Genomic DNA, 10,620 nt, shown 5'->3' on the forward strand with positions numbered 1-10,620 from the left:
ATTGCCACAATTGTTGATGAGTTCAAGGGTGCACTAGGCTTCATAAAGCATTGGCTTAAGAACCCTTTCAAGACCAATCCGAAGAAGACTTCTCGGTGTTGATTTCCTACATAGGTTGATAAATGTCTTAATTTGCCTGTCCCTAGTAAACCTACTAGGAACTTGAATCCTTATTAATAACCTTCAAACTCGACTGAATACGCTGTGTAAATCTTATAATGGATAACTAGTTCTTTCTTTAATTCAATTTTCAATTGGAATAATTTTGAATTTCTTCTCTATTTTATATTTATATTTTTATTTTAGATTTCCATTTATTTTGAAAATTTGTCCCATTAGTTTAACTATTCCAATAAAGTTTAAGCCAATTTTTTTTTTAATTTTGGTTAATTTTATTTTAAATTTTGTAATTTTAGTCCTTTAAATGAATGTAACTAATAACGTTCTGCACACAAAAGTAAAAAGGCAGATATAACTGGCATATGCAGCGCGGCAAATATTAGAAATATGAATGTGTGTATAAATGTGTTTTATTTAGACTGAACGTATTGCACTTTGCATTTTGACGTATTAAAACCTTTTTATAGTACTTTTGTATTATTTAGAATTCACAGTTTTGCTGCCAGCTTTTCAAAGTGCAGGTTTGTGGTCCAGCGAATATAATCCTAGCCCATTCAGCTGACTGATTCTGACGAGCATGAAAAAAGAAAATACATTTTGTGGGAATTAGTGACGGAAAACAAAAATAGCAACATTTCGGTTTCGAAATTGATGCAAAACAAAAAAAAAATAAGAAAAAATAAAATAAAAATGCTTCTGGCCGCTTCAATTCTTACTAACTCAAAATATTTTCATTTTATCGATGCCCTTGAAGATTTTTTGATTTTTATCAATTCATGTTTACGCTCCAATTGTTATTTATATTTTGACCTATACGTAATTTGCATACCCTGTTCTTGCTGAACACATACGAGTATATTGGTTTTGTGTGATTGACTTTACTCATTTGAAACTGTTGTACTTGTATTAGGGTATTTAGCAGGCGGTTACTATTGTACATTTAATCTAATTTGCATAATTAACAAAATGTGCAACAAAAAAAACAAACTGAATTTAATGAAAAATACAAATTTTGCTCTAAATGCTGCTCTACATTTCTATTGTCCGCAATAAAAGTTTTAAACAAAAACCTAACTGTTGACAACTAACTGTATATAAATTAAAAATCGGCACTAAATCGTAATGCGATAAAAGTTTCCATAATATGAAAGTGCATTAAACTTTAGGTAGACCGATTCCACTATCTTTCCTATATACTCGTATATATGAATGTATAAATATATATATATATTCTTTCGCATTCGGGCTTAGTGCATTTCTCATTTGATTTCACTCTTGGTGGCAACGATGCAGAAGTCGCGGGGCCTCTGGGGGAGTGAGTTCTACGGGTTAACTATGCGGATGGCTGTTATTTATGAACTTCGAGCGCCTGCAAGTATGCAACGATTATAATAATTTTAGCTTATAATGTGTTTTCCTCGCCCGCCGCCATTCGTTTACCGCTGGGAACATCGGCTGGCGTAGCAATTTACTGATTTATACGCACTTAGGTGGCTTAAAGCATCCTGTCTGGCAGTTGGGCTTGTGTTTCAGTGTTGGCATCGCTGTCTCTATGTTTGCGTGCGCTTAACAGCTCATAACTCTTATGCATACCTTGTTAGGACTGCTCCTCGAGAAGTTCCCAGCGCCCGTACCTCCCTCCCCCCCCCACATGCTCTCAGTCTTAGTGTTTGCGTGCCAAGCTGCCTGGGGTTACACTAAAAAATGCATTGCCGTAAATCAATAGGAGCTATGCTTTTATGATTGGCATTAAATCTCTTGGTGCTTCTTGTTTGTCAAGGGTCCAAATTCACCTGAAATTACACTGATCGCACATATATTTTCATAATACTGCCAACAAACAACGTATCCGTAACGCTTTTTCTTATGTACATTTTTTTTTCAATACCTTCTAACCGATAAAAATGCTTAACAAGCATATTGCAGTCGCTTTAAAGGTACACGAGGCTGTTAAGACCCCATCATTTATTCGAGTTTTTTATGTATCAGACAACCTTGCATAAATGAAAGAAATTCATTTGAAAAATAGATAAATTAAATACCATCGAATATTTAATAATGTTAGCTATTAATAACTCTCGTTTAATTTTAAAAATAAACAAATTGTGTAACCGAATATTTCATATATTTAATATTCTAAAAAGATTTTCGGTTATCAATAATTTTAATGAAAAACATAGCATTTTTATCACAACAAAGCTTTCATAAATAAGAAAAATAATAATAATAAAATATAATCGAAAATTTTATAAGTTTAGTTATGTAATTTATGATAATTATTGTATACATATTTAATCTTGATTTGTTCTAAATATGTTTTACCTAATTCTGATTGATTAAAATCATCATCACATATAAGAAATCTGCAACAAATATAGTTTTTGCATTGGCAAATTTTTGTAATCATTTACGTGAAGGAAACGAGTCACACAAGCTATCATCCGCCTGAAAATACATTTATACGTTAACAGATAATCGAATTTACCCATTAACAAAAGGCAATATTTACTTTTTGGGTAAATCATTGACTTTTGGTCGGCGAATTTATATCCATGACAACGAATGATTCACACAACTGGCTTACACGTATCCATAATGATAAAGTACTTACGTACATAATGAGACAGTACCACTACCATTCCCTTCGTTTAAAGCCAACTCAGCGGTCATGCACGCAATCAAATAACAAGTTTAACAAACAAACCACTTGTATGCTAACACACACACACACACACACACACACACAAACACACACACAGAAACAATGAAAATGTGCACACATACTTATGCATATGCATATTAATATTTGTATATTCAAAGCGACGAAAGTCTGTCTTCTGGGTGGACACAATGCCCTCAATGTGTTGTATTATGCTTAGACTAATTATTTATATTAATTTATTTTTAATCGAAAATACCTTATTGTCAAATTTCAAATATTAATGTATTTTTAGAATTGGCACGACTTTTGAAACAAAACTGCATTTAAAAAAATTGACTTCAGACTCATCTAAGAAAGATATTAGGGGATATCCTTTAAAAAATCGAAAATAAATTAAAACATTTAAATAGGGTCAACCTCTAAATAAATGGCCATATCTTCGTCAAAAATTGTCAAACTTCAACTAGGAAGGTATTTTTAGAATTGGCACGACTTTTGCATGCATCTCAGTATCCAGTTACTGATGTCTGCTGGCTGTGAATTAATTCGAATCAATGCAAAAGCAACATACACAGAATGTTATTTTAATGCCAGCAACTTGAAATGAGCTAATTAAGCGAATCGCAATCGGCCACTTCATCCTGATGATTATGCCATGAGTAGCTGGCAAAATAAAGCTCATATGTTTTGCCACAGCCTTACGTGCCCCACCACTTACCATTTGTGGCAGCAAACAAATGCAGCTTACAATTGCTGGCAAGGTCCCAACGAGGCAACTGACAGTGGGTGGCAACTGAGGCCACCTATCAATCAAGGCCCTGACGATGCGTCGCAGCTGCAAAAGGCCTATACAAATGACTAACGCAAATAAGTGACTCGGAAAAATACACGCAAATATCCAAGCAACTGGCTGATGAAAGAAATCTTTTTTACCTCCCCCTTGCCCATACTCATATCCCATCGCCATCACCACATCCCCTGGCTGGTTAATGTTTTGCGGATTGCGAAACAAAAAATCAACAAGCTTATTCTTCAAATGTATTTATATTTAATGTAAATAAGTTGAATCAATGAGGATGCACTTAATATAATCGAGTGCTTAAAAATAATCCGAAACCTTTTGGATTATATACATATACACCAAAAGAACACACATTCACAGCAGTCATTTTGTTTTTTACTCTTGCATTTCTTTTACTTAAATATATATTTTTTAGTAGTAAAAATGTGCGAACTCTTCAATTGCCGATTTGTGCAATACAATATTTTGTGCCAAAAATATAAAATTGCACAAAACATTTCAGCCAAGTTGTAAGCGATTTTCTATTGCTGCCCGACAATTAGTTAAGCCTCATATGCATAGGAATGTAAATGACACAGAAGAAGACGATTTTCATATTTCTTGTTATTAAGCTAGGGAAGTATTTACTTTTTCTATACCTTTTAGTAATTTATTCAACCCTCCTTTGACTGTTTTTTGGATCTGTGGCAGAAGCACTGCTTCATAAGCCGGTCGAACAACGCGCCACGTCCAGCGTCACAAAGTCGCCCTGTAGTATCTATCGCCAGCACAGCCTCACAATGCAACTCAGTCACCGCAGTCCACAATGCCACTCTGAAAACAGGCTTTACATCCCCGGCAACCCGGCAGTTGCCGCAACCACGATCAACCGGAAAAGCCAAAAACTGTCATGGCCGCTGCACCAGTTCCTGTGTTAGAATACACAGTTCACCATTTACTGTGTCAGAATCCGCACATTTTTACTACTTAATATATAATATTTAATAGTTGGTTCTTTCATTTTGTAAGACGTTCTAATATTTTAATTAACAAATAAACAAATATTACCTAACCCATTCTTTCTGTGCTACTTTTTTCAACAAGTCCCAAAATATCGAAGCTAAAAATAATAAGAAAGAAAAGAAAGCACGACGCGAATTGTAGACCAAAGTTAACTGGCCGACATCCTAATTTTAGTCCGAAGTTCTAGATAGTATTGTGTTTCTTACGTACCAGAAATGCTGACATGGATATCTATGGATATCTTAATCTTACAACTTAAAACTTTCGACCAACTGTTCCTAAGTTAGGTTTACAAATATTTAAAAATAAAGTTATTATTATTCATCAAATTTATGGAATTTAATTTAAAATATTTAGTTAATTTTGCCTACTCTAAGCAAGAGTACAACGAATTTACATTACATTACTTGATTTGATTGAAAACATTATATTTTATTTGAATTTCAATGTAAACTAAGAATGTTTTCGTTATTAACATAACAAAGACATATACGTAAATAGAAATTTTCCATTCCGAATTTGTATTCGCAGCAAAGCTTTCATCTCAGTAATCATATTAGTTTTGAAGCGATATAATACAGACATGTGATTTTTGAAATGTTTGTAGAAATGCCATTGTTTGGTTATTTTTCATTCTTTATATATATATATATATATATATATATATTGCAAACAGATTTTTCAGCCAATTAATGCAAATGCAACTAATTTAAATGCAAAACATCGTAGCAATAGCGCAAGCTGAATTAATTAAAATGACGCCCAAATGGCACAGACGCCTCGTCTTCTTCCAAATGCAGACAAGGCGCTTTCAAAGCAGCAATATCAGCTGTGGACGCCATATTGTTAACATTTTGCAAGCCAGATGGGCATTCCATGCCTCATCCTCAACTGCAACCCGACATCGCTGCTCTCTGCTCGCCACTCGCCATTTGCCACTTGCCACTTGCCACTTGCCGCTTGCTACTCGTCGTTGTTCCGTTTAATTTATTTTTGCTGCCTTGCACCGCATGCAAATGAAATGTCATAAAAATTGCAACGCGCCACGAAGTACCGTCGCTGATGGCAACATCAATGTTGCAGCTACAACTAAAACTACAACTACAGATGCAACTGCAACTACATCTACAGAAACAACTACAACCAAAACTATAACTAACGCTGCAAGCGCATATTTAACAGGCGGTATTATAATTTACTCATCAAATATGTAACGTCTTGATTGATGCAAAGCTCTCAAGTTAAGAAAATATATTTTTGATCCACATCAAAAGTCTAGTTAACTAAGTTTCATATAACTTTAGATAAATTCATGTTTTTGTCTTGCATTTTAGAAAATCGGGCTAGAAATATAAGAAACAAGAAAAATGCTGATATTTTTTAATTAATTACTAAATATAAAACAAAAGTCTTTTAATTAGAAATGTTTTTTTTTAATTATTTTTCAATATATTTCTTAACAAATAAATACATTTCTAAACAGTATAAATGCAAACAGCTATTTTTACAAAAAACAAATCCCTTCTGAAAATGTAATTTGTTGTGTTAAAGTTTAGCTATCTGTCAAGTCGAACGCTATAAAGAATATGATTATTGCCGATAAATTTATAACATAGAAGATACATCAGCAAGGGTATTTCATCTTTGGCATACCGACGATAATTTTATTTCTAGTCGTTTTTTTTATATTTTAATTTTAATAGCGCAGTCATTTTGTTCTCTTCCGACTGCTGTTGCATAAATGAAAACGGGAATAGAAAAATGCAGTGAGGCTGCTGCGGTTGCACATATTCTGCATCCTGCTCGCCCTGGGACTGTGGCGAAGGCAACGGCAGTGCCAACGGACGCATAGCCAACGACAGTTTAGAAAATGTGCAAAGTATTAAATTTCAGCATCAGGCCACAACGACAGCAGCGAAGGCAACATCAAAGGGACTTGTGTGTTGCGGGCTGCGGACTGTGGCATCACCCACCCAGGGCCACAAGCGTCTGGCTGCCTTCAGTTGCATTGTCCCATCGAAGATTGTTTATGTTTTCACATTGTGAAACCATTGGGAATGCTCACAACATACATACATGTGCTTCAGGTCACGGATTAAGTGAACACCAAAGCGGATACTGGGCATGCTCATGGAATTTAAATATCTCTGTATACGCAGGCCCGACCACCCATTGGGGTGGTTATACAGGGGAAATCTCTAGGTATCGAAGCATCGCCTCAGAAAAACATAGTTTTTTGATTTTTGATTTTCAATTAAGTTTTTTTAAAAACTGAAGAGATGGTCGTTTAAAATCATTTTCTCAAGTAAATTAAAATGCATAAACTCAAGTAAAAAGTCTGCTGCACAACACATTGTATTAGCTAACTAATTAGAATTGTATACCAATCTAATCAAATGATGCATGCCAGTAATATGCTGACAAGAAATGTCAGCACTTTTATTAAACAAATATTCAAATATACCAAATTATCGCACAGCCGATTATTGTGAAAGAAGCACGAGGTATCGAAAGAAAAAATCATCGATGACAAATCGCTTGCTCGCAAAATAGATACATCGATATGCAGTTTGCAACAAAAATGTCAAATGCTGTATGTAAAAAGTGGACTAGAATATTGTTTAATATACAAAAAACCTAATGTTTTTACTTAATTATAGGAAAACACAACAAACGCTGCGCCCAGCAGTAGCAGTAGCAGTAGCAGCAACAGCATTAATGCATCCGCACAGGCCAATGCCATATCCGAGGAGCACAGACGCATTTGGGTGGGAAATTTGGACTCGCGCATCACCGAGTGAGTTGTGAACTATGATTGGCTCACACATGTTTGATATTTGAATTGTTCCCGAATCGTGCTAATATATATATATATACATTGCCATTTGACAACTATCGGTTTCAACTTCTCAAACTAATGCAAAAATGCGGTGCCATCGACAAGTTTGACATGCTATTCCACAAGGGCGGTCCCATGGTCGGTCAGTCGCGGGGTTACGCCTTCGTCACATTCGCCCAGAACGAGGGCGCCACAAATGCGCTGATGAAACTGGATGGCACCCATGTGGGAAGCCGTTCAATAGCTGTGCGCTTGGCAAAGAACATTAAATACGTAAGTGAACAAAATGAAAATCGACACAAAATCAAATCAAAATAATTATGTTATTATGAATCAAACGTTTAGGATGATCTGCAAAGGCCGAAGCCTCGCATTGAGATTCCAGCGCTAGGCAGCGGCAAGCGGGAGGAGAAGATCAGCAAAGCGGAGGCGATTCGTGCCATTGAGGCGAAACTTAAGACTCTGGAGCGACAGACCGATGACAATTTGGAACTGAATCCCATCGGACGTGAGCCAAACGTGCCATTTATTCAGCGCTACCAATTTAACAAAGATCGTGATACTCAGCAACGGACTGGCCCACATGGCAAATACATGAAAAATAAGTCATCGGCACCATACCATCGACAGCAGCAGCCCAAGCGACGCTGAACTGAAACTCATCTGAAGAAACTCAACATTCTCTCGAGCACTTGCAAAAAATCACTCTATTCATTTAATTTATTAACATAAAATTAAAACAGCAAATAAAAAAAAAATAAAGTAATGGTTTTATTTGGGAGCAAACTTGAATTTGCCACGCATTTGCTCCGGCAGCGGCACGGTGCCCGGGCAGGACACTTGCCCGGGTATTTCGCAGATGCAGTGCCGTTCACAGCCATACCCAAAATTGGCCGGATTATCTTTACTCTCCGCCAAACGTGCCTCCGCGACCAGTTGCTCTCTGGAACCGAAAAAAAAGAAATCAGAATCGAGTCGCAGATGGTTGCTATTTTCTCTGCTTACCGTGTCTTGCCAACCACCTTGACCAAGTGCTCAATGATCTCATCCCGATTCCGAGTATCAATGTCAATGAGTATATCCCGACCATCGTCAAAATAGCAGCGCACAAACGGCGACGGTGTCATGTTTTTCAGTGTGATAACCTGAACATCAGGATTCCGAAATTGTATCTGTGGTATATTCCAAAAGACAAAGTCCCTGAATGGGGCACATACGAATTGGATTTGTTAGTTAAGCAATAACGCTAATAGATGTTTTCTCATCAAATCACCTGGCGCCAGCATGATGATTGCCGTATGTGTTGTAGTTGACGCTGAATATCCGCACCTTATCCTTTAACACCAGTTTTCCAGCGTTCAGATATTTAAGTGTGCGCCGTATTGGCTCTCGCCCCTTCATGAACGGCATTTTGAAGATTGATTAATTCAGCTTAAGTTAAAACAAATAATTTTAAGGCAACTTTGGCCGCTTGTGTAATTCCGGCAAAAAGGCGGATATCGATAACCGAAGAAACAGCTGATGCGTATCGATAGTTGCACTTTAACTCACTGCTATAGTTATTTAAATTATAAGCGCAAGGCACAAGAATCGACAATAAGTTATTAAAATTGTATTATTTTTGTTATAATGCTTTGACAAATTGTATGCTCAGCTATATTAAATAACAATAGTTCAAAATATATGCACGAAAATATCGATATGAAAAAATGAATGTATTTTCAATACCATGTTCTTGTCGATCTAGTGATATTTATCCATTATGGAATTTTAGTTATTATTAGTTGCAGCAGCTGCTGTTTAGTAAATAACAACCTTGAGCTAGTCGCGTGAAGGACACAACGACAAACAGGCAAACATCGCAATTTGGTTATGGAAATAACGCTAGCACTGCTGAAGCCGCACGTGCTGCGTAACACTTATGCACTGCGGCAATTGAAGGCGCTGATTGCCAGCAACTTTGATGTCCTGCAAGCCAAGGAGGTGCGCATAACAAAAGAAATATCCGAGTGCTTTTACGCGGAACACAAGGGTAAATTCTTCTACCAGCGTCTAACAAGCTTTATGCAGAGGTACGTGACAATGAAGAATTGAAATGCAAATTTGTATTCATCTAATGCATTTTGATTTGCTTGCAGCGGACCCTGTTACGCCCTCATACTGCAGTCGGAGTCATGCATCCAAAAGTGGCGCCAACTCATGGGGCCCACCAAGGTGTTTAGGGCGGTCTACACCGAACCGGATTCCATTCGTGCTCTCTATGGACTCTCCGACACGCGGAATGCCTGTCACGGCTCGGACAGTGAAGCCTCCGCAATGCGGGAGATTGGCATACTCTTTCCGGAATTCGATGTGACTCGCATCCGCAGCAGTCAAGCCAATAACAGTAAAAGTGCGTGATCCAAGCCAATCAATATTCTCAGAGAAACAATATATGAATTGTTTGTGAGTCGAAAGTACATTGCAACTTGTAAATTGTGTTACCATTAGGAACTAGACTTTAAACCAGATGCACTCTGTGCAAGCTTTCACATGTGCACAAATAATCTTTTGTACCTCAATTATATTGGAAAGCTTTTCACAATCACAGCAAGTATCGTGCTAGTCACATTCTATATAATGTAATATAAACATATATATATATATTTATTGTCCTAGTGATCATTCATTCAGATTACAATAAAGTGGACGGGCATTTGTTTTAAAAACTTTATTTCATAAATGTTTGTTATATAATACAACTTATACTCCGTTGCAAGTACATACGTGTGTACATATAAATACATAAATACATACATATGTATGTATGCGTATGTAAATAGAGAAAGAGATTTGTTTGTTTTTCGTGTATTTCTTTTAAGTTCTTGTAAATATATAGTTTGTAATAAAATTATAAAATTTATAAACTTAACAAATTATATGTATGCGTATCGTATTTATGTGTATATGTATGTACGTCCTCCCCTCAAGGCATAATTGTAATAATATATGCTATATTTATGTTCTATTTAGCGTCGAACAACACCAATACGTATGTCCTTTCTTTTGGTTGACCATATCATCAGTAAAAGAAAAAAAAAAAAAAAAAGAAAACCAAAATCTTGGTGCACCCATGGACGCCTGGCACATGGATGTTAGGTAGAATGTGATGGAGCACAACTCGAGCGAGACGACACGATATACGCTGTCTTTTTC

General features: G+C 36.3%; 3 protein-coding genes across 4 annotated transcripts; 2 read left to right on the forward strand and 1 right to left on the reverse strand.

Annotated features, from left to right (window-relative positions):
• The first annotated feature begins 7,251 nt into the window (after positions 1 to 7,251).
• LOC6565135 (probable RNA-binding protein 18) lies at positions 7,252 to 8,173 on the forward strand. 2 transcript variants are annotated; one of them, XM_001991636.2, is made up of 3 exons: positions 7,252 to 7,383; positions 7,485 to 7,698; positions 7,771 to 8,173. In XM_001991636.2, exons 2-3 carry the CDS (start codon positions 7,504 to 7,506, stop codon positions 8,074 to 8,076), a joined length of 501 nt encoding a protein of 166 aa, XP_001991672.1. In that variant the 5' UTR covers positions 7,252 to 7,383; positions 7,485 to 7,503; the 3' UTR covers positions 8,077 to 8,173. The 2 variants fall into 2 exon arrangements, with proteins under 2 accessions (XP_001991672.1, XP_032593839.1); XM_032737948.1 differs by having other exon boundaries at positions 7,322 to 7,383; positions 7,531 to 7,698.
• Positions 8,173 to 8,911, reverse strand: LOC6565134 (probable 28S ribosomal protein S25, mitochondrial). The gene is made up of 3 exons (XM_001991635.2): positions 8,699 to 8,911; positions 8,431 to 8,625; positions 8,173 to 8,368 (listed from the first exon to the last, which is right to left on the reverse strand). Exons 1-3 carry the CDS (start codon positions 8,833 to 8,835, stop codon positions 8,197 to 8,199), a joined length of 504 nt encoding a protein of 167 aa, XP_001991671.1. The 5' UTR covers positions 8,836 to 8,911; the 3' UTR covers positions 8,173 to 8,196.
• Positions 8,912 to 9,016: 105 nt separating this feature from the next.
• On the forward strand, positions 9,017 to 9,881 carry LOC6565133 (nucleoside diphosphate kinase 6). The gene is made up of 2 exons (XM_001991634.2): positions 9,017 to 9,497; positions 9,564 to 9,881. The coding sequence occupies exons 1-2, from the start codon at positions 9,298 to 9,300 to the stop codon at positions 9,823 to 9,825; spliced, it is 462 nt and encodes a 153-aa protein (XP_001991670.1). The 5' UTR covers positions 9,017 to 9,297; the 3' UTR covers positions 9,826 to 9,881.
• Positions 9,882 to 10,620: the final 739 nt, after the last annotated feature.

This window comes from Drosophila grimshawi, unplaced genomic scaffold (genome assembly GCF_018153295.1).
Source record: "Drosophila grimshawi isolate 15287-2541.00 unplaced genomic scaffold, ASM1815329v1 contig_848, whole genome shotgun sequence".
Taxonomy (NCBI): Eukaryota; Metazoa; Arthropoda; class Insecta; order Diptera; family Drosophilidae; genus Drosophila; species Drosophila grimshawi.